Genomic DNA, 26,929 nt, shown 5'->3' with positions numbered 1-26,929 from the left:
GGCGGTTTAGTCCCAGCTGGCGGGCTGGGGGCTCCCCGCGGGGTGGCGTTCGCTCGCAGTGGGGAGCCTGACTTCCCCCAGAGCCGGGGACACGGGGGCCAGGTAGAAGCCCACATGGTCTCGGGATTCCCACAGACCACCCACCACCCCACTCCGTGGCCGTAAAGCCCGGCTCTGGTTTGACCCAGGAGAGACCCTCAAGGTCAGGGTCTCGGGGGCCGTCCTGGAGACGGGCGACTCCGCCCACACTCCTCCCCAGGCCTCTGGCAGAGGTGGGCCTGGGGGTCGGGGGGCCTGTGGGGTAGGACGGAGCTCCTTCCCCAAGCCCGGAGCCCTGCTGTGGACAAAACACACAGACACAGGGCCTGGGGGTCGGGGACACACACACACACACACACACACACACCCGCGCCCCCAACACTGCCTGGTTCTGGAAGGGTCGGTCCTGGGCGTCAGGGACACACACACACACAAAAAAAAAAAAAAACACACCGACACACACAGGGCCTGGGGGTCGGGGACACACACACACACGCACGCACGCACGTTCCGGAAGCCCAGGCGCGGATACCTCCACACAGGACACCCTGGAGGCAGGAGGGAAGGCACCCGCCCGGCGTCCCTCCCACAAGACTCTGGCGTCTGGCTCCTTGCCCTCTTGGCAGGTGGGCGTTACGGCTGCCCCAGCAAGAAAGAGGCCCTGGACCTCTCTGGTATTTTCCACGGAAGGAAGGCAGGTGTGAGCAGGGCAGGGCTGAAGACCCCGTGTCCCCATTTAGGCACCCCACCCACCTCAGCCCTGCCACCCTGAGCCCCAGGAAGTTCTGCTGCTATGAGGGCTTTTCCCTCTGGGGTCTGCGGACCGAGCGCCCTCTCAGGCGGTCAGAGGCCCTCTCCCTGTCACACCCGGGAGCTAGGACATCCGTGGGGACTCAGGTGGCCGCCGCTGGGAGGGTCAGGGGTGAGGGGACAGAAGCAGAGACACCAGGGGAGACGACAACTGTGGAGAGGGTCTTGCGTGTGCAGGACGCACTCCAGCCAGCCAGGCAGATGGAGCCCGCCTGCGAGAACCTGGGTCATGACACGTCCAAGGTCGTCCCTTTCAGTGCCCTGGTTCCTGTGTCCAAGACGGAGGTCGTGGCGGGGCCTGAACCTTGGGTGGGGGACTTGAAACCACTCCGACCTTCAACAGAAACCCTGCCCGGCACCGTCACGTCCTGGCCCCGAACACCAGGCTGGTGGGACGCAGGAGGCATGACCTTGACCTTCCGGGGCACGCGCCCTCCCTGAATCGGCAGGTGCTCTAAGACTGCACGGGGACGGATCTCTGTTCTCCACCGCCGGCGGGGGGCACGGTACACGGCCCAGCCAGGAGTTTCGGGAAGGAAACCGACAAGTCACTTACTCTCAAGTTTACGGAAGATCTTTCGTGGCAAGTGAAGGAGCCGGTTCTCCACGGACAAATGGAGGGGACGCGAGCCCAGGAGGTGGTCCCGGGGCTGCTGCCCCAGACACAAGGTCCATGGGACCTGGCTAGGTCCTCCGGCCTCAGCTCACAGCAAGGACTACTCAGTGACTGTTTCACTATTTAGAGCGGGCATGAGCGGGGGGAGGGGCAGAGGGAGAGAATCCCAAGCAGGCTCGTGCCGCCCAGCGTGGAGCCCAACAAGGGGCTTGAACCCACAACCCTAAGGTCATGACCTGAGCCGAAATCAAGAGTCAGACGTTCAACTGACTGAGCCACCCAGGCACCCCCTAAAGACTGTATTTTTAAGTCATCTCTACACCCAATATGGGTCTCGGACCCCCAACCCCGAGCTCCACGGACCAAGCCAGCCAGCCGCCCCGACCGTCCCCTTCCTGCAAAGCCCCCGCACGGCCAGCCCCGTTCCCCGGCTCTGCTGGTCTCCACGGCCCACGCAGGGAAGCGCCCTACTCTCCGTTGGGCCTGTCGCTGTGTTTCGCCTCCCAGAACGTAAGCTGTGTGGGACCTGCTTCCGGGGGCGTCGTCCCCGAGTGGTCCAGTGTGACCGACAGTAGCTGCCCCGGTGGGGACAGAGTATCTGTTGAGGGAATGAGTCAGAGGGGGGTGACCCGGTTGTCATTTTCTCCCAGCGAAGCCGTAGGGAGGCGACTGTGCAGACACACCGTTTTCAGGCAGGACCGTCTTCGGAAGTATTTGTCGCTGGCTTCTAGTCGTCTCTTTAACAAAAGCCTTGTTTTTGTGAGCGAATGTCTAAATGATCAAGTAAGTTTAAAAAAAAAACACCTCTTCAGTGCTCAAAAATAAAAAGGCAGAAAATAGACTTTATTCCAAAAGAGATTTTCCAAAGATGTTTTTAAACGAAAGGCCAAGTTGATGTTACTACCTCAACTCTTTTCCACGATTTCTGGATCTCTTCTCGGGGGCTCGCCCTCCAGCCAAGCTCCTGAAAGCAGGGGGTGTTCGGTGCACAAGAACCTGGCCTCGCTCTAACTTCTCCAAGCTTCTCAGCCCGGCTCCCGCAGTCGGGCGGGGACTGGCCCTGACGCCCACACGCTCACCATGAGCTCTGCTGGGGGCTGAGGCTTGCGGAACCCCTCCTGGCCACTAGAGCCGTCCGGCAACCTTCAAGCACAAACAGAACGGCACGGCGTAGAGCTAAGCTTCCCCCCAGATCAGCTGCTCGGGTCAGATGAGACACACAGCCCGGGGCCCCTCTCGCTGGTGCTTGGCTGGATGAGGACAGCCCCCCGTGGTGATGCAGCGGGTCCCACCCTCGGCCAGAGAGGGGCCTGAGTCCCAGGACTTGCAGTACGTTCTTGCTAAGGGCACTGGCAGAGAGCATCACGCGTCACAAGGGGTCTGGGTCTTCTCTGACCCCCGGCAACAGCCCCGCTGGGGTCTCTGCCAAGCAGTCCAAGGGGTTCTGAGGCCAGGTTCCAGGGTGGAGCTTCAGATGAAGGACTTGGCCAGAGTCACCATATGGTCCACACCACACGCCACATCCACAGGCTCCCCAGGCATGGTCACCTGCAGAACAAGACCCAGCACAGCGTGAGGGGACATGGTTCAGAAGCCGCCCAGCCTGCGCCTGACCCCGGCTCTGCCTCTTGGTGACTTGACCCACCTGAGCCCAGCAGAGCAGTTCTGATGACCCCGGGGTCCTACCCAGCCGACGGCAGACGTGACTCTTCCTACCCGCCCGTCGCAGAGGCTACCAGAACCCGCAGCTCCCACAGAGGCTACTCAGCCCTGCGGTCAACACCTGTTCCCAAGCCAGGGGCTTGGTGACCTTTCCTGGGGGTCGCCCCCATGGCTCCCTGAAGCTCAAGAAGCCCCAGCTCCCGACGCGGGGTCCACTCTGGGAAGGAAACCCCTGGCTGTGCACGCCGTCAGCCTCAGCCCCGGGCCGGCTGCTTCCTGCACGACGTGCATCCCCGACAAGGAAGGTCTCCCGTGTCCCAGAGGGGGCTACAGGCCCTGCAGACACCCACCCACGCAGACGGCATCGCCGTCTAGAATTATTGTTCTTCTCAATACGTAAGACCCTCTCCTGGGCACATTATAAAAGGACATTCAGTGAAAAAGAATGAAAAAGATATGAAATCCCCTTTTTTTTCTAATTTTATTTTTAAGTAGTCTCTACACCCGCTGTGGGGCTCGAACTCTCAGCCCCGAGATCAAGAGTCACACGTTCCACCCACTGAGCAGACTGGGCACCCCGGTATTAGGTACCTTTTAACCCCACCCTGTCGGCATCTGTCCCTTTACTGGCCCCTTCCCTCTGGACCGGAACCCTTCCCGCCGCCTCTGCAGAGGTTCCTGACACAAACACAGCACGTGTGCAAAATGCCGATTTTCAGGAACGGCTTGCAGGTCCGTGCTCCCGCCCTGCTGAGTGCTCCGACCCTCCCTCGCAGGACGCTGAGGCTGCTGTGGTGTCCACGCAGATCCGAATTCGGCCTCCCGCCCCGGTGGCCGTGCTCTACCGGGCGGCCTGACAGCCGGGACGGGGATCTGTCGCAGCCTGCGGAGTTGACTGAGCACAAGACCGGGGAGCGGCCTCAGCCAGAGGGCCTGGCCTGAGCTCCCGGGGGCAGCCGCAGGGACCCAAGCCGGGTGCCTGCATGCGAGGACACAACTCCATTAAGGGCTCGGGGCCACCAGGCAGGCACCGCCTGCTCCCCTCCCCCAAAGAAAGGTGTTTCACGACACCCACAATAGAAGTCAGTAAGCAAATCAGCAGCAGCACCCCAGTCCGCGGGTTCCTCACCGAGGCGTGGGGGCGCCGATCACGTCCCAGTCTGGCCGTGGGAGGGGGAAATGCGCCACCTATGTGATGACTGGCCCAGGTGACCTCCTAGCTACATCCCCGGGCATCACCGGGGGGACCACTGCCCTCGGTGCACCTTCCCCTGGCCCCGACTGGCTGGCGTCTGCAGCCCCTTGACCCCCGCGGTCCCCACTCCCCCGGGCGTGAGGGCTCTCGGTCTCTGAGGATCTCTGAACGGAGTCCCAGACGACACTGCCCTCGGCCACACGAGCGCTGGGTCCTCCTCCGGGAACCGCAGTGTCTTCTAAACCCACCTGCACTCGCTGCATTCTCGCAAAGGGAAACCCAGTTCCGAAACCCGCACCACACCGGGCCTGCGGGGCTCTTAGCGGCTCTCGCAGGTGTGAGCGCGGTCGGAGCAGGACCGTCCCCCTTCACGAGTTCTCGGCCGCCCCCGGAGAAAGGCGGGGGTCGGGGGCTGAGAAGGAGCCCTGAACAGCGGCGCTGGCTGCTCCCCGACCTGGCTGCACTCCATCGCGGCCCCCACACGCCCGCCCCCCAGAGGCCTCCCGCCCAGGGTCCGGGGCCATGCGGGAAGAGGCCTGGCAGCCGGAGGGGTGGCCGGCCTGCACGCGCCCCAAGCCCGCCCGGTCCGACCCGCGGGCGCGCGGCGAGGGGCGGCAGGTCTGCATGCAGAGCCCCTGGTTCCCGCCGCGGGGCAGCCCCTTGGATTCCTGACGTCAGCGACCACAGGGGCCGGCCGGGGGTGGGGATCGGGGCCCTCACAGGCTGTCCTGGGCAGGGAACGAAAGCAAGAGGCCCTCAGACAGGCAGAGACGTCTGGGCACTTCTGCGTGGTGACAGGGCAGGGGGAGGCCACTCCAGTTCTTGCCCTGGTGGCCTGATCCCACAGTGCCGCAGGGAGGCTGGAGGGGGCCCCACAGAGACTTGGGGGCATGTCCCTGCCTCCCCCCGCACCCCGCCAGCTCCGAGGCCGTCGCACAGCCTGGAACTCAGGCACCAGGGAAGGGTCAAAGTCAGACACACCAGAGGCTGACCCTGGGCCCTGCCTCTTGCTGGATGAGTGGCCTTGAAGAGCTCCCTGACCCGCTCTGAGTGTCAGTGTGGGGCTCGACAACCTCCAGGGAAGCTTCTGGAAAGAGAGGTTGGAGTCGGGGGTGGAGGCGCGGGTGTCCCCAGGGGAGCCTGCAGAGGGTCAGGGCAGCCCGGGCTCTGGGAGTCTGCGAGACACCAGTCATGCTGTTGCAGGGGCTACACACAGGGCTCTCCTCTCCTCTCCCCTTCCCGGAACACTTTTAAAGTGACAGAACGGTTCCCCCACCGAAGATTAGTACGAAAATACAAATTGTTAAAAAATAAAAATCACAGGGCGCCTGGGTGGCTCAGTCGGTGAAGCCTCTGCCTTCGGCTCAGGTCGCGACCCCAGCGTCCTGGGATCGAGCCCCAAGTCGGGGGGGGGTCCTCGCTCAGTGGGGAGCCTGCCTCTGCCTGTCCCCCCTCCACCCACCACGCCTGTGCTCTCTCTTGGTACGTCTTTCTCTCTCTCTCAAATAAATAAATAAAATCTTTAAAAATAAATAAAATAAAAATTAAAATCATGTCATTTAAAAACAACAACAACAACGACAGAGAGAAAGTACAAGGAACAGTCTGGAAATAAGATCCCGCGACCCGGCACGAGACAAAGTCTGATCTTTAAGGACTCCAACCCCGTGGACCCCAAACCCAGTTCCTGCCCCGCCGTTGCCCAGAGCCCGGGCTGGCAGCTCTGGGCCCGGGGGACACGGGGAGGGCCAGGCCCTCAGCAGCACACCCGGATCTCCTCGGCCGCTCCCACCCACCCGCAGGCAGGGCTCCACCAAGTGCCCGCGGGAGGGCAGTGCTTGGACAGGAAAGCAGCTGTCAGGGGGGCGGCCTGGGGTGTCCCTCCCTGACAGCAGGCGTGCAGGGAGCGACGTTCCCAGAGGCCACCTGGTGAGCGAGGAGTCCGTGGAGGGGACTCTGGCCTGAACAGCAAGTGTGGCCTTGGCACCTGGGCGCTTCCCGCCCCACAGCGGGCACCACCCCTGGCCAAATCAACGGGACAGTGCCAAGATTCCATATCTTAATGCCCTGCTGATCTTCACTGTAATCTGAGGGGAAGGCAGGCCGGAGGGAGCCCCCCACACCCGGCACGGCGGTACGCGTCCAACCCCAGCCACACGGTCGCTTCCCCTCGGCGAGAAGCGAGGATCTGCCACGAAAGCGAGTGGGACCTCCGCGTCACGGGCGTTCATGTCACCTGTCCTGACCCCCACTGTCCACCAAGCAACGGTCCATTCCTCACCAGCAAGGGGATCCCAGGCTCGGGACGAGCGAGAAGCCCGGCCGGCCCGCACCCCTCCGGCGCACCACCACTCTCTCTAGCCAACAGAAAGCCCCCGTTCTGACCTGGTTTCCTAGAGGTGGCACCTCTAGTCTTTATAAAGGGGGCAGGGCCTGCCGAAGTCACCGGGAACCAGGACAGCCTCAGCCAAGGGAAACAGCCCCCCCCCCAGAGACTGAGGTGCCTCGAAACGTCTTGCAGAGGGTTTTGGACAAATCCTGATTTTATTTAAGTTATACACTGCTTCCACCTTTTCACCTGAGGTTTTAAAAAATGCTCTGCACTATTTCAAAACACGTCATTAAAACCAGCCTTCAAAGAGCCTTGAGCACGTACACACACGCACGCGTGCACGCACATCTCAACGCAGAGACTGTCTGGAAGAAACCCAAGAAACCAGTGCCAGCGGCCTCTGGGACAAGAGATGGGAGACTCATTTTCTATAATACCTCTGCGACCACGTGGGTACATACGGTCTGTATGCAAAAATACGAACCGCCTTTTTTCCCTAGGAGAGCTTCATGAACATCACTGAGATAAGCTACAATTTAGAAAAGAACTTTTTTCCCCTTTAATTTTGCAATGAGCCTTTTTTTTTCTTTTTTTTTTTTTAAGATTTTATTCATTTATTTGACAGACAGAGATCACAAGTAGGCAGAGAGGCAGGCAGAGAGAGAGGAGGAAGCAGGCTCTCCGATGAGCAGAGAGCCCGATGTGGGGCTCGATCCCAGGACCCTGGGATCATGACCTGAGCCGAAGGCAGAGGCTAAACCCACGGAGCCACCCAGGCGCCCAGCAATGAGCCTGTTTTGTATAATCGTACCCTCCCCGTAAGGAGAGCTTTCATCCTCTGACTCCGGCAGCTGTGCAGGCTCTATGAATACTGAACACCCTTTCTTCCCGATTCGCTGTAAGACTTTCCTCCGCACAGGCTGTAAACGGCTCCCGCGCAGCAACTTCGACGTTTCCAACCTCTCCCTCTCAGGGACCCCCGGGCACCCGGCCTGCATGTGGCCTTCTCCTTGTGGAGGCGCTGGCGTGCCTCTGTTTCCCCATCCCACCTGCCCACAGACAGCCTCCGACGAGGGACTGGAACCCTCGGCCCGCCTGCTCCCCTCTCCAGCAGGCCGGGGGACAGCGCTGAGGGCGGTGAGCCCAGCGAGCCAGGCGCCCTCCCTGACTCCTCACCACGGCAGGGCCCCCCTGGAGCCGCGGGGCAGGAGGGGACAGCCGGGACCTGAGAAGGGGCGCCGTGGCCAGCCGCACGCTGGGGGAGCCCCGCGCCGGGGGCGCGCCCGCAAGCCCACCCGGCACAGCCTTACCCTCCACGGGAAATACTGGTCTTCCAGACGGCCGACGCCCAGGCACCCGCGGATGTTCTTGCCCCACACAAACAGCTCTCCTCTGTCTGCAAAGAAAGGAAAACGGTGTGTGGTTGGGGCTACACCAAGAGCAAGTCTCCAGGAGGAGGGTCATGAGAACAGGCTTTCTAGAACCAGGGACCAGGAGGGCCCGAAGTCACATTCCAATCTCCAGCGGGCCTTAATGCTCTCCTTTGAATGGACACGTGCTGCGCCCGTCACATGGGGGACGAGTGCACATGCGGAGCTCTGAGGCCAGCAGCTCCGCACAGCCCGCTCTGCTCGCCCCTCCTCAAAGCCTAGCAGCCGACCCCCTCGGGCCCGAGTCACACCCCAACAGAGTGAGAAGCAGGACGATCCGTGATTCCTTATCTGGTTTCTGTACCTCGGGACCATGTGGTCCAGAGATACGCAGTGACCAGCGCCTCTCTGGGCCGGGTCTACGTCCGTGTGCCAGGAGCTGGGACAGGGCCGCGACTGAACACGCACGCTCCCTGCCCGCACGGGGCTGCGGCGACTCAAAGAGCAAGACCTAGATGAGGGAGCAGAGCTCACCGTAAAAACGGATATTCACCGATTGTATAAAGCGCCGTGAAAGAGGACGGCCCGGCAGACTGAAGGCAGAGGGGGCCCTGGAAGTGCCAACCTGCAGGACGGACCCCAGCCCCGGCAGCGCACCGCCCGCACCCCCGCCTTTGCCGCAGATTTCCGTCCACGCCAGCTGGGGCGCTCCTCGGCCCAGAGACCCCATTCCTGGCAAAAGGCTGCGGTCACAGGGAATAGAAGAAAAGTCCTGGAAAAGCCAGGACTACAATAATCCAGGCTGATTAAAAAGGAACCCCTTGCTCCGGGCTGTCGGCGCCGGCTGATCCCACTGTCCTCCTTGGTCACCTGGTCACCCCCGCCCGGATCCGAGCCTTTCGACGGGGCAATTCAGTCTGGCCCCCGCTCCGGAACGAGAGCAGACCTGGGGGTAAACCACCACCGCCAGCCAACCCCCAGCTGGCCAGATGCAAATGCGGGGCCCACAGACGGGGCCGAGCTCCAGCTCTGACGCTGCCCTGACTGCGGGGCAGCAACCGGCACGTGGAGGCGGCCACCGGGCGCTGGGGAAAATCCACGGGACCCACAGCGGCCGCATGGCCTGACAGCAAGCGGGAAACAGTCCCCCCGAGTCGAACACGTCGTACGGGCTTCCAAGCATGCGACTCTGCACGTAGCGTAAGCCGGAAACGCCCTGGAAAATACACCTTTGTTACCCCCGAATTCGGCCGTGTGGCTTCTTATGGGCTCAGGCAAAACGGCTTCAAAAACCTGCCGTGACTCAGGGTGACCCAAACTCACCGTCCCAGCCCGGATGTTCCCAAAGAAAACAATTACTTCCCATGAAATGTGATTTTCCAATCGCAAGGAAACCACCAATCTACTTGAGAACCACAACGGGAAATGAGCGTCGCTCAGCCTGACCGTTCACGTCCCGTTCACGTCGGCGACAGAGGCAAACCGATCCGGCCGCGCTTGTGGAGGCGGCGTGACCGACGCGGCGACACACCAGCCAGAGGGCCGCCGAGCCACGGGTCCTTTACGGCTCTGTCGTCTGGCAACACTCGGCGAAAACCTGCGTCTGGGCCCTGCCTTTGATCCCGCTGGAGGACTCGGGCGGCCTGGCCCCCGCGAGACCGCAGGACGGGCTCCCATACCCACCTCCGGCCACCCCTGTCGCCTCCTGGTCACCCACTGTGGATTCACCAGCCCGCAGCTGGCTTCCGCCGGCACCCCGACACGCTCGACCCTCTCCCACCGCCAACAGGTGTCCTCACGAGGACACTCGCTTTACCATGGCCTGACCACAGAGCCAAGGAACTCTGGGATGACGGAGACGCACATCATACGCCCTCGAGGCCAAGCACCTCGTGGCTTAGCCGCCCTCCTGAAGGTCCGGAAGCTCAGCCACCCCCAGGGCCGCCCGGGCCGGGCCACTCACTGGTCAGGGCGGCAAAGTGGCTGAGGCCACATCGGATTAGGGAAACGTGGACTCCTGGGTTGAACTCCGTCAGGCCGAAGAGACTGGGCGGGATCACCTCGGGAAGGGCACTTTCCACAAGGTTCGGTCCTTTCCCAAGAATTCCGTAGCCCCAGACGAAAACATGTCCTTCCCCTGCATTAGAGCAAACACCACAGTCAGTCGGGCGAACGGGCGCGGCCCGCCCTCCCTGGAAATTCAGATCAAGCCGCCCAAATCCTGTGTCCACGCGGGTGGGTTCGTCCCCCCTCCTTGCTTGTCAAGAACGCACAGACAGAGATCTACAACTGCGTTTCTTCTCTCCCTCTGTCCAAGTCCTGCTTGTGGCAGATGTCCAGCCAGCGAACCTCACTCAGGACGCGAGCTTCGCACACCTGGAGCTCACCGGGACGGGCCCGGGGCGCCAGCCGCCCCGCTGCCCGCTGAGCACAGGGGAGGCTCGGGACGGTTTCCCCCACCCAGATGTTCTGCATTGCACACCGACGGCAGGAGCAAGCCGAGGACACGACCAACCTGTGGCCACATTCCTAAAAGTCTCAGAAACGAGTATCTTGGTCATAGAAGGTTTACTGCTTCTCAGCGGTGCCTGGCGTTTAATTGGGCACAGGCCTTGGGACCCACACCCCATGGCTCTCTTCTCTGCCTAGTGTCTTTGGGCACAGCCTCCCTGGGGAAGGCGGGGCTGAGTCTCTGGCCCAGGGGGAGGGACAGGGAGGAGGAGACCCCAGAGGTCGGCTATCATTACGGAGGTTGGAAGGACTCCGTCCTGCTGCTGTTTGACTGTATCTGAATCCTGGCTCTCATCCTCAGTCAAAAACATCTCCCTCACCGCCTATGAAACTGAGCCCATGGGGCGCCTGGGTGGCTCAGTGGGTTAAAGCCTCTGCCTTCGGCTCAGGTCATGATCTCAGGGTCCTGGGATCGAGCCCCGCATCGGGCTCTCTGCTCGGCAGGGAGCCTGCTTCCCCCCATCCCCGGCCTGCCTCTCTGCCTACTTGTGACCTGTCAAATAAATAAATAAAAATCTTTTTAAAAATATTTTAAAAAAAAGAAACTGAGCGCAGGCTAACCAGACCTCCCACGGCCACGCTCCTCTCCCTCCCGCGGGGTGAGGGCCGCAGCCGCGACTCCAGTGGGCCCTGAGCCATCCCCAATCCACCCACCTCCAGCTTCCCAACAAACCGCACGCAGGAGGGTCTCACCATTTAACACGGCACAGCCCGTGCCGCCGCAGGCCGCCTGCTTCACCTTCCCCACTCCCGAGAAGGGTAGGCACCGGGGGACGTTCACCTGAATCAAAACCAGAGCCACAGTGTTAGGAAGACACGCCGGTGAGAATGCGCAGTGCTCCGTCTCGTGTGCAAAGCAGAGAAGTCCCCGGTCGTTGACTCCGAGATCTCCAAGGCATGCCTGAACGTCCCAGATACACTGAAGACCTAACCAGGGGCCGGGGATTTGACAGGAAGGAAGCGACTTGGTCCCTGTCCCCGAGCGGAGTCCGGAGGAAGAGGTAGGAGCCTGGCCAAAATGAGCCCAAATTAACTTGCACCGAATGCAGCGAAGGAGACGGAGTGTCACGGAACCGGATCTAATCTGGGGGAGCGCCCGAGAAGGCTTCGTTTTATCCGGGGTCCCGAAGGATGAGGAGGGGTGACAAGGCCAGGGGAGAGAGGCCACCTCAGAACAGAGCTGGCAGGCACCCAGGGAAGGGGGTCAGAGGGGCACCTGCAGGGAGTCCGACCAAGGTCAGAGAGGCTGAAGCAGGGGCACAGGCGGGATGTGGACACACCGGCTAGAGGCTGTCTGGTGTGGGGCCGGACCTCGTGAGCGGCTTCTAAGGAGCAGAGCGCCAGGGAAAGCCAGGGCAGGTCACTGCCAAGACTAAATGATAAAACGCGCCATGGTGGGAGCTGCGCACGGAGAAGCCCACGTGGCCAGGAACCGAGGACGGCCGGGCCAACAGCTAGTGGGCTCACCACCTGCGAGGAACCGGGGCTCCAGGCCAACGGCCCACGAGGACCTGCGTCCTGCCAACAACCGCCGGTGTGGTCCTGGAAGCAGAGCCATCTCCCGCCGAGTCCGAAGAGGACTGCAGCCTTTGAGGGAGGGCCAGAGGACCCGGCTGAGCGTCCCCCGGATTCTGGACCCACAGAAACCGTGAGACAATCAGTGTGTGCTGGGCGAAAGCACGAAGTGTCGGCGTGCGGCCGCCTGTCACGCCGCGGTAACAGTGCCACCAGCCTGGGTCTGTCCCCCGTGGGAAGCCCTTGGGAGATGCGGTTCTCAGAATTTGGGAGCAGGAAGAGCAACAATTTTCCTGAACGTGTTATTTGTTTCTCTTCTAGAAACAATGAATCATTTGAATGGGCGTGTTTTCTTCTCCACTTTGGCTACTAGGAAGCTCAGAACCCTATCAGCTATGACTTCTAGCCACTGGGCCGGACCACAGGGAAGGCTTCTCCTCATCCTGTTCTCGGCTTTAGTTTTCCTCTGGGCTGATCTCTTTACTAATACACATTTAAGGGGAACCTGGAGGCGTAGTCAGTTAAACGGCCGACTCTCGATTTCAGCTTGGGCCGTGATCTCAGGGTGGCAAGATCGAGCCCCATGTCAGGCTCCGTGTACGGCTGGGAATCTGCTTGAGATTCTCTCTCTCCCTCTCCCCCTACCCCTCCCACTTCTGCTCTACAATGAATACGTAGCTCTTTAAAAAAATACATATTTTAAACCTTCTGCATGTTGTCAGAAGTTTGATGGTATTAAGGAATAAAGTATATTTTTTAAATAGTCTTTCCCTTTTAGAGATAGATGCGGAAACTTTTATGGATAAAATATGATGTCTGGGATTTACTGCAAAATAATCCAGGGCAGGGGTGCCTGGTGGCTCCACCAGCTGCACATCTGAGTGCCAGTTTCAGGTCAGGCCATGAGCTCAGGGTCATGAGACTGAGGCCTGTGTCAGGCTCCATAATCAGCCGGGAGTCTGCTTGACATTCCTCTCTCTCTCCCCCTCTGCCCCTCCCCGCCCCATGCACACGCTCTCTCCCTCTCAAAGAAAAACAAAACCAAACAAATCCAGGGCAGACAAGCAGATGGCAACAAAACTGGCCACTGGGGATGCAGGATTATTTTTTTGTTGGGGGGAGGAAGGTAAAGTAAAACTTTTGGAATGAGACGGCTGCACGACTTGTGACTACACTAAAAACCACTTAAATTCTACACTTGAAAAAGGTGAATTACGTCTTGGGTTTTTCGCGGCTATTTTTGGTTTGGGGCCATTAGCTGAGAACTGCTGAATGTGGGTTAGAGGGAGGTTCTTCATGCAGTGGAGTTTTTTATTTTTATATCCAATTCCCCTTCATGTCTAAAATCCTACTGTATTGTACTGATGGTGGCTCCCTCCGGTGAGAAGGCGGGGGCGGGGACAGGGAGGCCACAGGCAGTGGCTTCTGGCGTCCTGTGCGTGTCCTACTGCGGGGGAGGGCGGGGGGGGAGCAGGTGCGCACCAGCGATCTATGTGCCGTACGTGGCACGTGCGTCACCCTGCCAACAGGAAGCACATGGCGACACCACGGGAACTCACACCCCCCTCAGACCAGGACAGGGCGCACAGGGGCACCTGTCAGCCCGCTCTGAACCAGTATCGCATCGAAGGCTTGATAACGATGGCTTTGAACCCCAGCAGCCTTACAGGTGGTCGGACCTAAACAGCACTTCCCACGTCGCACTTTGCTGAAGAAGCTCTTTTCTATCAAGATGTGCTTATTTATTTGAGAAAGAGAGAGCACGTGCCCACGCACACCAGCAGGGGAGGGGCAGAGCTGCAGCAGACTCCCGGCAGGCCGCGGAGTCCAACCTGGGGGTCCATCCCACCACCCCGAGACCATGACATGCCCAAGAGTCGGACACCCAACCAACCGAGCCGCCCGGGCGCCCCAGAAGAACGTCTTACAAACGCCCGTGACCCTCCATGTCTACCAAGCTCCCAGGCCCGGCTGCGCGCGGCCCCGTACCTGTGTGGCGTCGGTGACAGCGGCCAGCTGCAGGTACTCCGAGTTCCCCCATCCGAAGAGGCCGCCCTCGGCAGACACGGCCAGGCAGCAGTCACCGTAGGTGGCCACCTGCACGACGTTCACTCCGGCCAGGTCCCCGCCCAGCTTGGTGGGCACGCTGGTGATGTTGTAGTGACCCAGACCTGCCGCAACGGCAAAGCGTTACTCCCAGTCACAGACTCTTGGCACAGACGCTTCCAGGGGCTTCCTATGTGCCGAGCACAGTTTTAAATGCTTTACGAGCATCGGCTCGGCATGGCTAATCTGTTCCTCTCCGTACTCTACAGCTTCCTGCTCCACGCTCTCTCAGAGGAGGAAGAAACAGAAGAGTAAGCGTTTATTTTTAAAACCCCAGAGACTTTCTAAGTCTGACTCAAGTTAGAAACGTTTACGAGACACAACCGCACGACACAATGAGGCCAGGGGACCCTGTGGGAACACACACACGGACCTGTGCAGCCAGCGATCTCCAGTGCACTGCTGGGCTTACCAGAAAATGAAGGAACTCTCCCAGAGCCCAGTCCACCCCAGCTCCCCATGTCCCCCCACCAAAATAACAGTAAGCCGGAACTGGCCCACCGGCGCGGCAGACAGCAAACAGGAGAAAAGGCAGGTGGCCAGAGGCCAGTGGAACAAATGGTACCGTCCACGCCGTGACGGAAAGGGAGCCCTGGCAGCAGGACCAAGGCAGAACGCACACCCCAGACTCCCACTGTAAATCAGGCTTCGCAACGGGACCCAGGGCAGCATCAGACTCGCAGCACCCCTTAGCGACAGACAATCGCGAACCTGCATCCTCTCTGAAGGAGAGCATCTCCGTTTAGGCCCCTCCAGTTTCCACAAGGTCAATTCAATGAAACAGGAGCCCACGGTCAAAAGTTACTCAACCCATAAGGAAGGGTAGGCTTGTGCCAAGGCCCTGGGGCTGCAAGAGGCCGGCTCCAGGAACCGACTGCAGGGGCCTGCAGAGCTGGACACCAGGCCCAGCAAGCAAGGGCAGGGAGGCCAGCTGTCACCTACGACGGCTCGCTTCTGGAACGGACCGGGAAGCTGGTAAGCGCGGCCGTCTCCAGCGAGCGGGGCTTTCACATCTCCCCTTATTCCTCTCTGGGCTGTCGCAATACATCTGTCAACGAGCTTCTTATTTTTGTGAAAAGCTGATTTTTCGGGGCAGCTGGGTAGCTCAGTTGGCTAAGCCTCTGTCTTCAGCTCAGGTCATGATCTCAGGGTCCTGAGATCGAGTCTCGCATCGGGCTCTCTGCTCAGCGGGGAGCCTGCTTCCTCCTCTCTCTCTGCCTGCCTCTCTGCCTACTTGTGATCTCTGCCTGTCAAATAAATAAATAAAATCTTTAAAAAAAAAAAAAAGCTGATTTTTCAAAAATGACCCACAGCACAATTTTTAAAAACAAAGAGAACCTTCGACTTTATAGCTACCGAAAAAACGCATGTGAACAGACTGGCACAGGGATGAAATCAGCACACTTAGACAGACAGTATTTGTCGCTGGAGAGCTTATGGCCACCATGGTAACTTCTGTACGTGGCGAAGGACAGTACGGGCCGGTGCGATGTTTAGAAAACAACCTAATGATACATTCTGAAAACGCAAAAATATTCTCCTCTTCTGATCCACTCCTGGGAATCAATCCTACGGCAACAATCCCCCAAAAGAAAAAGTGTGTGTATACACGATAAATGTCATAATATCTTCAATGACCAACGTGGGGCTACCCCCGCCCCCCCCAAAAATGTACCTCCTGACAACAGGGTAATGATTAACTAACGATTTGGTAAGTAACGAGTCATTTATCTCACTGTAAATGAGCTTGATGCTGTAGCGCACAAATTATTCAAAACGCAACTGTGAACACTGTACCGACAAGAGAAAACACGCGTGTAAAAGTCACACCTGTGCTATTGTCACAATACAAAAGATGTGCACGCATGAACAAGAAGAGAAGGAAACACGAGCCCAAGCACAAAGGTGACCTCATGCGGTGGGGGTCTCACGGAGGACGTGTGCAAGACTGGAATCTTACATTTCAAGGCCCTCCCTCCAGACAAATTTCAAAACACAGGAGGATTAAATGAGCAAGGTTAATAAAGCTTATCCCTCATTCCTCCCGATTTCCAGCCCATTCTCCTCGGAAGGGTTAAAGCCGCGCTCTCTTTAGCTGGCCTTTGTGAACCTTACGTCTCCAGCGGCATCTGGCATCTTCCACCCAACCCTTTCCGGGATGGTTGCCATGGGCGCTGGGGGCGAGGGGAATGAGACGGGACAGGCCGGCCGGGGCGGTGGGAGAGGGATGAGCCTCAGGAAGGCAGGTGCTCGCCCACAAGAGTCCCAGAGCCCCTGCTCCCTAGTGCGCCAACCCCAGTGGGGGAGGACCCCTACCCGTTTGCCCGTCGGCGCCCCAGCCGCAAGAGTAGACTTCTCCTTTGTCCGTCAGGAACAGGCTATGGTCCTGGCCACAAACCACCTGCCAGACGAACAGAGGGGAGGCTGATGAGAAATCCTTGGGAGCTCGGCATCCCGGTGGACGGACCCAAAGCTCGCCACATACCCTCCCGACCAGTGAGCCGGCCGGGCCCAGGCAGGCTGCCCCGCGCGGCCTCCGCACCGGACTCTTGCCCGGTCCCCTCCTCCATAGGCCTTTCTCTTCCCCGTCCCCTCCTCGACCTCCCCACCGGCCTCCGGTCTTGGTCACTAGCTCCCCATCCACCCTTGTAAGCCCTCGGGGCGCCCCCTCCTTCTGCCATAACCCCTTTCCGACCAGCCAGCCCCGGCCTGTCTGACCCACGCCTCTGTCACCTTCTCCGGGGTGCCTTCTGTCCTCCCCTTCCACCCCCGCGAGCCTGAGCGATCCTCCTGCGCTCTCAGGGCCCTTCCCATAAGCGTCCGCTTACGCGCTGAAGCCTGTATGGTGAGCACGGACCGTGTGCCAGGCGCGGCACCAGGGACGGGAATAAAACGGTGAGCACGACACGGCCAGCCCGGGACGCACACACAACTGACTGAGCCTGGGCCTCCCCCCGAAACCGTACTAAACTCTGTACCCCCGTAACCTGGTGGAAACCAATACCCTCCTGACCTACAGGAGGCGGGCAATCATTTCTACTAAAATAATTGATTAACTCAGATAATTGCCCCGACCCATCTGCCGTCACCACCCCCCCACACACACCTTTCACCCCTGCAAAAACACCTCCAGGGGCCTGGAGGACAGGCTCTCAGCACCTCTCTGGGGCGTGCCCTACCTGAACCACCTGTCCGTCGAAGTCCTGCATTCGGTTGACTTTGTGACTTTCGCTGCAGCCACGCGCCATTTAGGGAGAAGCAAGAGGTACAGTCGTCATAAGCGCCGTGTGGTTCCGCCCCCGCCTGTCGCCCCTAACTGACAGCCCCCACGTGCACACAGTTATCTGTTAGGGCAACTCTCAAGGTCAAATACAGGGGAGAGGTAGGCCAAGGCAGGAGAGTAAAACAGGACAACACCCTTTGGTGATTTTTTATTTTTAAATAGGCTCCGTGCCCAACGTGGGGCTCAAACTCACAACCCCAAGATGAAGAGTCACGTGCTCTACAGACTGAGCCAACCAGCTGCCCCGACTTTGGTGATTTTTTTTTTTTTTTAAGATTTTATTTATTTGTCAGAGACAGAGGAAGACAGAGAGAGAACACAAGCAGAGGGAGTGGGAGAGGGAGAAGCAGGGCCCCTGCTGAGCGAGAAGCCCCATGCGGGGCTCGATCCCAGCCCTGGGACCATGACCTGAGCCAAAGGCGGACGCTTGACCGACTGAGCCACCCAGGTGCCCCCCACTTTGGTGATCTTAATATACTGCCCAAAATGAGACTCGTACTCAGACCCAACAGCAGAGTGTGAGAAAAGAGAAGGAAATCTTTTTAAAGACCAAAATCAGTAAAGGTCTAGCTCACTGGGTTGACATATGACTCTCAATCTGTGAGTTTGAGCCCCACGTTGGGTGTAGAGATCACTTAAAAAAAAAGTCTTGGGGCGCCTGGGTGGCTCAGTGTGTTAAGCCGCTGCCTTCGGCTCAGGTCATGATCTCAGGGTCCTGGGATCGAGCCCCGCGTTGGGCTCTCTGCTCAGCAGGGAGCCTGCTTCCTCCTCTCTCTCTCTTTGCCTGCCTCTCTGCCTGCTTGTGATCTCTCTCTGTCAAATAAATAAATAAAATCTTTAAAAAAAAAAAAAAAAGTCTTAAAAAAACAAAGATTGAAATAAATAGGATAGAGGGGAATTTTTAAAGTTAATCAATTCGGTAAAAGTAAAAAACTAATTCGGAACAAGTCCGACGCACCACAGTCAACGCTCGACCACCCTCCCTTCCACCCAGGCACTCCACAGAGCTCAGCCCTCCGCGGAGCGACCCCTCCACGACCCCTCCACAGCCTTCCAGGGACTCTCACCTCCCCTCTCAAGCAGGGGGAAGCCTGCCACTTCCTGCTCTGTGGGTCCATCACTTACTAACCACACGGGAAATGTTAAATGCTTAACACGATCCGGGGAAGTCCTTTGGGGAACTCACCTATAAATTTCATTTTCGACCACGTTTCTTCCACATTGCCCGTAAGAGTTGTTTCCCATGCTGAAGACTGCAGAAAAGACCACCAGTGAAACCCACTCTGCGGGCTCGTGGGATCCCTGAATGTCAGGACTTGCAAGGGGATCTCGGAAGGGGTCTCGCTCCAAACACGCAGGCTAAGCGCCCGGTTGCCTTCTCGGACACCCCCAGCCTTTGCAGGTGCACCCGTAGGCCAGCTGGGGCCCGGCCCTCCAGCAGCAGCCTGGGCCACCTTGCCAGGCCCCTCTGCCTTCCCCTGCAGGCCCTTCTGAGGCGAGCACCTCCCAGGGAAGGCCCCACAACCCCCACCCCGGGACGTGTCCCTAGAGGCTGCCCCGCACGCCACAGCTGCTCTGGAAAGAGTTCCTGATCACCACGTCTGCCTTTTCCCACGAAGCACGCTTAGCTGGAAAATGAAACTGGGAACATTTAGGCAAGACGGCCTTTCCCTAGAAACACTTGCTCTTCGGGAGAGAGTCTGTGCTCTCTGGATTCTGGAAGCAGCCCCCCAACTGAAGGAAGCGCCGGCCAACAGGCTCCTTTCAGTACAACAGAAAACGCCGTCTACGGGCAGCCTAGTGACTTCATGGCAAAGCGAGCAGGAGGCCTTGTGAAGGCGGCCTGGTGGGCGCCGTCACGTTTACGAATACGTGAGGTTCTCTAAGAATCACAGAGAGCAGAGAACACGGAAGAGCTGGCAGGAGCCCCCAACGGTGACCTTGAGCCACCCTACCGGTCTGCGCGGGAAATGCCAGTGGCCTCCCTAGTGACACGTGTTTCCATCAAACCACCCGGTTTCGACCCAAGGGCACAAAGTGGCTCCCCGGCTCCTCCATGAACCCGAGAGGCCAACTCACCTCCTTCGCGGTCTGTCAGGATGAGAGAGTGAGCTCGGCCGCAGGACACCTGCAGCACCTGTGTCTCCTGAGGTCTGTCCAGAGGCAGTGGGACAGGCGAGGGCTCCAGTACGTACTCATACCCCCTGGCTGGAAGAAGAACGAGCAGGTTCAGGGCCGGCCACACTGACCCAGAGGGACGGCATTCCCGGCATCGGACCTCACGCTGTCCGACCCCCACAATGCCCCACAGAGATCAGAGGGACTCGTCAAGCCACCTGAGCGAGTGGCAGAGCTAAGACTGGAACCCCAGGCCCCGGGCCGGGACCCGCGGCACCCCGCTGCCTCCGGTGAGCCTTCCTGGGTCAGTCACGCCATCTGCATCCGAGGAGAGCAAAGGCGAAGACCCACTACCATTTCCCAGTAAAGCGAAGCGCAGCATGTACGTCACGATACCGCTCATATCAAAAAGTGGGAAAAAGGATACGCGGGGGCCTTTGCTTGTGTACGCACTGCATCTCTCCAGGAGAAACTGGAAACTGTTAACACAGGTTGTCTTCAGGGAGAAAAAATGGGTGGCTAAGAGGACAGAAGCAAAAAGCAGCCTTTTCTCCAAAATATTCTAGTGTACCTGGAGGTTCTCAAATACACAAATATGCTCTCTAGTCAAAGAAGAAAATTGTAGGGGCGCCTGGCCCTATGCCTGGTAGAGCATAAGACTCTTGATCTCAGGGTCGTGAGTTCGAGCCCCACACTGAGCACAGAGATTATTTCAACAATAAAATAAGATCCCTAAAATTAAATTTTTCTTAATTGATTAATTAATTACAGTGAGTTCTACACCCAACGTGGGGCTCGAACTCATGACCCTGAGATCTGGAGTTGCGCACTCTACCAAGGGAGCCACCCAGAGGCCCCTGAACATTTTAACTTTTAAATAAGCGAGTAAGGGGCGCCTGGGTGGCTCAGTGGTTGAGCCGCTGCCTTCCGCTCAGGTCATGAGCTCGGGGTCCTGGGATCGAGCCCCGCATCGGGCTCTCTGCTCAGCAGGGAGCCTGCTTCCTCCTCTCTCTCTGCCTGCCTCTCTGCCTACTTGTAATCTCTGTCAAATAAATAAATAAAATCTTAAAAATAAATAAATAAATAAATAAGCGAGTAAGGGGAAAGTTCTTTAGAAGTCACTCTATAGAAGAAACTTATACTTTTGTTTGTTTGTTTTAAAATTTTATTTATTTGACAGACAGAGATCACAAGTAGGCAGAGAGGCAGGCAGAGAGAGAGGAGGAAGCAGGCTCCCCGCTGAGCAGAGAGCCCGATGCGGGGCTAGATCCCAGGACCCTGAGATCACGACCTTAGCTGAAGGCACATGCTTCACCCCCTGAGCCACCCAGACGCCCTGGAGAGAGCTTTCTATCAGCATGGAGTAACTGCTTTATCACACCGAGATGTTGTGATTCTAGGCGACATGGAAGAAAGCAGACCACGTTGTTGGTGTATACATCCTCCAGTGCTACCTGCACAGACCCCTAAGGGCCTGGGAAGCCTTCAATGTATCACATAAGGGGAATCGGGCCGTAAATACAGCTATCAGAAGTACAGAAGATGACATTAGACGGAACCACAGCAAACTCCAGACTGGAGAATTCTATAGGCTAAACAATGTGATCTCTTTTTCTCTTTTCTTTCGTTTTTAAAGATTTTATTTTTATTTATTTATTTTTTAAAATATTTTTTATTTATTTGACAAAGAGAGAGAGAGATCACAAGTAGGCAGAGAGACAGGCAGAGAGAGGGGGAAGCAGGCTCCCCGCTGAGCAGAGCTCGATCCCAGGACCCTGAGATCATGACCCGAGCTGAAGGCAGAGGCTTAACCCACTGAGCCACCCAGGTGCCCCTAGAGATTTTTTTTTTAAGATTCTATTTATTTATTTGTCAGAAAGAGAGAGAGTGAAAGCACGCAAGCAGGCAGAGAGGTGGGCAGAGGTGGAGAGAGAGGCAGGCTCCCTGCTGAGCAAGGAGCCCGATTCGGGACTCGATCCCAGGACCCTGAGCTGAAGGCAGAGGCTTAACCCACTGAGCCACCCAGGCGTCCTGAGATTTTATTTTTTTTTTTTTTTTTTTTTAAAGATTTTATTTTATTTTATTTGACAGACAGAGATCACAAATAGGCAGAGAGGCAGGCAGAGAGAGAGAGGAGGAAGCAGGCTCCCTGCCGAGCAGAGAGCCCGATGCGGGACTCGATCCCAGGACCCCGAGATCATGACCTGAGCCGAAGGCAGCGGCTTAACCCACTGAGCCACCCAGGCGCCCCTGAGATTTTATTTTTAAGTAACCTCTACACCCACTGTAGGGCTCAAACCCACACCCCCGAGATCAAAAGTCACACACTTCACCACTGGACCAGCCAGGCGTCCCTATTCCTTTTTTTTTTTTCTTCCTTAAGAAAGTAAGCCTTGGCGGGATGCCTGGGTGGCTCAGTGGGTTGAGCCTCTGCCTTCGGCTCAGGTCATGATCCCAGGGTCCTGGGATCGAGTCCCGCATCGGGCTCTCTGCTCAGCGGGGAGCCTGCTTCCCCTCTCTCTCTGCCTGCTTCTCTGCCTACTTGTGTCTCTATCAAATACATAAATAAAATCTTTAAAATAAAATATATAGGGGCGCCTGGGTGGCTCGAGTGGGTTAAGCCGCTGCCTTCAGCTCAGGTCATAATCTCGGGGTCCCGGGATCGAGCCCCGCATCGGGCTCTCTGCTCAGCAGGGAGCCTGCTTCCTCCTCTCTCTCTGCCTGCCTCTCTGCCTACTTGTGATCTCTGTCTGTCAAATAAATAAATAAAATTTTTAAAAAAATAAAAAAAATAAAATATATAAAATAAAATAAGAATCTAATGACATTTATGAGATAATTAACAATTTTGAAAACTGGGTATTTAGTAACACAAAGGGATTATATTGTTCATTATTTTTAGGTGTGAAAATGATGTCGCATTTACTTTTTTTTTGAAGGTCCTTATTTTTTTTTTAAGATTTTATTTATTTATTTGACAGGCAGAGATCACAAGTAGGCAGAGAGGCAGGCAGAGAGAGAGGAAGAAGCAGGCTCCCTGCTGAGCAGAGAGCCTAACGCGGGACTAATCCCAGGACCTGACCCAAGCCACCCAGGCACCCCAAGGGCCTTATTTTTTTAGATGCATACTAAAATATTTACCAACAAAATTAATAATGTTGGGATTTGATTCAAATTAGTGAGGGGAGGGGCACCTGGGTGGTTCAATTATTAAGCATCTGCCTTTGGCTCAGGTCATGATCCCAGGTCCTGGGATCAAGCCCCAAATCAGGCTCCCTGCTCGGCGGGATCCTGCTTCTCCCTCTCCCTCTGCCCCTGCTTATGTTCCCTCTCTCTGTCTCCCCGTCAAATAAATAAAATCTTTAAAAAAATTATTGAGGGGAAAGTGCGGGAAATGAACAAAACCAAACGGGCTGAGTTGGTACGTAAAGCTGGCATGCCTCCCTCTGTCCATTTGTGTGTGTGCTGAAACGTGATCCCAGGAAAAGGTATAACAAATTCAATGTGGCGTCTTACAGCTAATACAGCCTTCAGTGCTGACTTCTAAAAGAATTCTGATACAGAATTAAGTGAAAGGCAGAAGATACCCACTGACCAAAACCGTGCAAAAATGTTATTTGCCCATGAATGAGAAAACAAGAAAAAAATGAAAAGGTTTATCCAGACAGTAAAGGTACGTACGGTCCAGTACAGCCGAACCCCCTTATCCACAGGGGATACATTCCAAGACCCCTTGGATGCCTGAAACTACAGACAGGACTAAACCCCATATACACTCTATTTTTTTCTTTGGCATACCTATCTATGATAAAGTTTAATTTATAAATTCATATATATTTATATTTAATTAATATTTATATTTAAATTTAGAAATAATTTATAAATCAGGCTGGGTGTCTGGGTGATTTGGACAGTGAAGCAGTCGACTCTCGATTTCAGTTTGGGTCATGATTTCATGATCCCGGTATAGAGCCCCACAGCAGGCTCCATGCTCAGTGCGGAGTCTGCTCTGGGATTCTCTCTCTCCCTCTCCCCCTGTACACATGTGCGCACACATACACACTCTCTCTCTCTCTCTAATAAATAAATAATATCTTTTAAAAAAATTCATAGGGACGCCTGGGTGGCTCCGTGGGTTAAGCCTCTGCCTTCAGCTCAGGTCATGATCCCAGGGTCCTGGGATCGAGTCCCGAATTGGGCTCTCTGCTCAGCAGGGAACCTGCTTCCTCCTCTCTCTCTGCCTGCTGCTCTGCCTACTTGCGATCTGTCTGTCAAATAAATAAATAAAATCTTAAAAAAATTTTTATATATCAGGCACAATAAGAGGAATATCTTTACTTATCATCAAAGCCTCTTTTGCCTACAGGTCCAGTGTTATTACCAAAGGGGCTCACAAGCAATCTAGTCCAGACAGTTCCAAATAACATTCGTGTAAGACTCCCTCTATTCTGTTTTGCCAGTCTGGTTTGTGTCATCACATTCTTTTTTTTTTTTTTTAAAGATTTTATTTATTTATTTGACAGAGAGAGATCACAAGTAGGCAGAGAGGCAGGCAGAGAGAGAGGAGGAAGCAGGCTCCCTGCTGAGCAGAGAGCCCGATGTGGGGCTCGATCCCAGGACCCTGAGATCATGACCTGAGCGGAAGGCAGAGGCTTTAACCCACTGAGCCACCCAGGCGCCCCGTGTCATCACATTCTTGAAAACAAAAGGGAGAGCCCCCTCAGACCAGTCGCAGCACAGAGTAGCCAAGGGGAGCACACTCACTTTTATCTTTGCGGCTCTGGTGAAATCCAAGCTGGGAATCTTTGTTGAGCCCCATACCCCAAACTTTCGTCACATCCTTGGTTTTAGAGGACAACAGTGTGAATCCATAGCCACAGGCAGCAGAGGAAATCTGCAAAAGAGTTCCCATAAAGCATGAGCTGATTTGTGACATTGAGTTTTCTCTGCAATAAATGACAGGTTGTTTGCCCAAAGAACATATAGCACTGGGGCGCCTGGGTGGCTCAGTCAGTTAAGCATCTGCCTCCAGCTCAAGTCATGACCCCAGGGTCCTGGGACCGAGTCACAGTTTGGACTCCTTGATCCTCCCTCTGCCTGTTTCTCCCTCTGCCTGCCACTCCCCCTGCCTGTGCTCTCTAACAAATAAATAAATAAAGTTTAAAAATATAAATTAAATAAAATAAATAAAAAATGAAAACCATATTTAAAGAACTGAAAGGCTGGCTGACAGTCCATCTGTAGCGCATGGCAACTCTTGATCTCAGGGTCGTGAGTTCAACCCACACTTGGGGGTAGAGATTACTCAAAAAAATAAATTAAATAATAACTCTAAAACCGTATTACTGGGCTTAAAATGTAAATACATATCACAATAACCCTACAAGGGAGAGAGGAAGAAACAGAGCTTTGTTGGAACAAAGGTGCTATCGTTTTTTGTTTGTTTCGGAATGAGGTCACTATCAACCTAACATAGACTGTGATAATACTGTATCGTAATGTTGTAATACTGACATAATCCCAAGAAAAACCTCAAATATACAGCAAAACACCCAACAAAGGAACTTAACCCACTGAGCCCCCAGGCGCTCCCCCAACAAAGGAATTTTAAAAGGTATTCTATTTATAGGACGCCTGGGTGGCTCAGTTGGTTAAGCGGCTGCCTTCGGCTCAGGTCATGATCCCAGCGTTCTAGGATCCAGTCCCACATCGGGTTCTTTGCTCCACGGGGCGCCTGCTTCTCCCTCTGCCACTCTGTCTGCCTGTGCTCGCTCGCGCTCTCTCTCTCTGACAAATAAATAAATAAAATCTATTAAAAAATAAATAAATAAAAGCTACTCTATTTAACACAAAAGAAGGCAGCAAAGGATGAAGAAAGAAACAAAAGACCTACAGAAACAAACACCAAGACGGCAGATGCGATCCAACCCTATCAGTAATGACATTAAAAGGACATGGACTGAGTGACATCAGTGAAAACGGCAGATCGACAAGAACACTGGCAAAATGCCAGAATCTCTCCCCCCCCCCCCCAGAACTCTGGAAATCAATCAAAGACTTCAAGCGATCTGGGGACTGTTGACTCCAGAAAAGCAGCTGAGTCTCCCTAAGAACAGCAAGCTTTGTGGTTAGAGAATATGCATTTCTTTAACCTCGGCAAAATGCTTTGCAGCATTTCAACTCGACCTATTCCCATTCCCCTCCGCGAAGCTCTGCGGTAGCTCTGAAAAGGAACAGGTCACAGTGACCGCACAGGCCAACAGTCCGGCCGCCACTGCAAGAGGAAGAAAAGGGTTTGGAGGAACTTCAAAGCCCCATTCCCAGAGCGTTCTCCTCTCATCCGTCCCGTGGCTCCCTGGAAGACCCCATGCGCCCGGCTCTCCTCCCGTGACCTGACCCACGTATCACCCAGGGCAAACAGCCTCCTCCCCAGGGCTATTTGCTGAAAACAATCAGCAGCTAATGTTTGACCACTGCGGCTGCCTGAGGTGGTGGAGAACAGCTGGAGCAAATAACAGGTCAACCAAGGAGTCACTAACCCACTTGACCTGACATCAAGCCCCCCCCCCCCGGGCCCCGGACCATGGCAGAACGCTCATCCCTTTCCAGCACACGTGGAACACTGTCCAGCGCAGGCCCCAGGCCAGCCTGTAAAACGGAGTCTCAATGCACTTAAAAGGGCTGAAATTAGAGAAAGTATATTCTGCGACCCCTGGGAACGTAAGTGTGACTCCGGTGACAACCCCCTGCTCCGGGGGTGACGTGCGGATGACGCCAGTCCGGCACTGCAGGGGCGCATGTCGGCCACTCGTTAAACGTGAGACCCTAACGCCCTCCCCCCACCCACCTGGGCCTGCAGCCCGCTGAGGGTCGTCCTCCCCGCCGCGGGACCACCCAGCGTCCCAGCTCCCGGCCGAGGGCCTCGGGGAGCAGCGGCGGAGGCCAGAGGGCGCTCCGAAGGGACAGAGCAGGGACAGAGCCGCGCGGCCCGCACCTTCTGGTCCAGCTCCAGGCGGTAGGGCACGGGCTGGATCCTGCGGGGCGGCCGCGAGCCGGCGCGAGGCTTGGGCCCCGCGCTGGGCAGCACGAAGGTGGGCACGCCCAGCGCCCCCGAGAAGCTGAAGCCCCACACGAAGATGCGGTCGGCACGGGCTGCCCGCTCGCCCACGTACTGGAACACCGGGGCGTCCGCCTCGCGCGAGCTCGGCGAGCGCCCGGCCGCCGTCCGGTGCCCCCGCCCCGCCCGCAGCCCCGGTCCCGGTCCGCTCAGCAGCCGCCCCAGCCGAGGCCCGGCCGCCAGCGCCGCCAGCGCCATTCCCCGCTTCACGCCTCAGCGCCTCCTGGGCGCCGCCATCTTGAGTGACCCCTGAAC

The 26,929-nt window shown here is 56.6% G+C and overlaps 1 protein-coding gene across 3 annotated transcripts; it reads right to left on the bottom strand.

The window, feature by feature from the left end:
- Positions 1–2,287: 2,287 nt before the first annotated feature.
- RCC1L (RCC1 like) lies at positions 2,288–26,929 on the bottom strand. 3 transcript variants are annotated; one of them, XM_059154748.1, is made up of 12 exons: positions 26,552–26,929; positions 24,322–24,451; positions 19,519–19,647; positions 18,626–18,692; positions 17,336–17,387; positions 16,890–16,994; positions 16,473–16,557; positions 14,040–14,221; positions 11,229–11,316; positions 9,988–10,161; positions 7,965–8,050; positions 2,288–3,013 (listed from the first exon to the last, which is right to left on the bottom strand). In XM_059154748.1, the coding sequence occupies exons 1-12, from the start codon at positions 26,870–26,872 to the stop codon at positions 2,936–2,938; spliced, it is 1,497 nt and encodes a 498-aa protein (XP_059010731.1). In that variant the 5' UTR covers positions 26,873–26,929; the 3' UTR covers positions 2,288–2,935. The 3 variants fall into 3 exon arrangements, with proteins under 3 accessions (XP_059010731.1, XP_059010732.1, XP_059010733.1); XM_059154749.1 differs by lacking the exon at positions 16,890–16,994 and having other exon boundaries at positions 26,552–26,927; XM_059154750.1 differs by lacking the exons at positions 16,473–16,557; positions 16,890–16,994; positions 17,336–17,387; positions 18,626–18,692 and having other exon boundaries at positions 26,552–26,928.

Source organism: Mustela lutreola, chromosome 17, assembly GCF_030435805.1.
Source record: "Mustela lutreola isolate mMusLut2 chromosome 17, mMusLut2.pri, whole genome shotgun sequence".
In the NCBI taxonomy this organism is placed as follows: Eukaryota; Metazoa; Chordata; class Mammalia; order Carnivora; family Mustelidae; genus Mustela; species Mustela lutreola.
The sequence above is the reverse complement of the archived record's forward strand: the minus strand, read 5'-3'. Positions and strand labels throughout refer to the sequence as shown.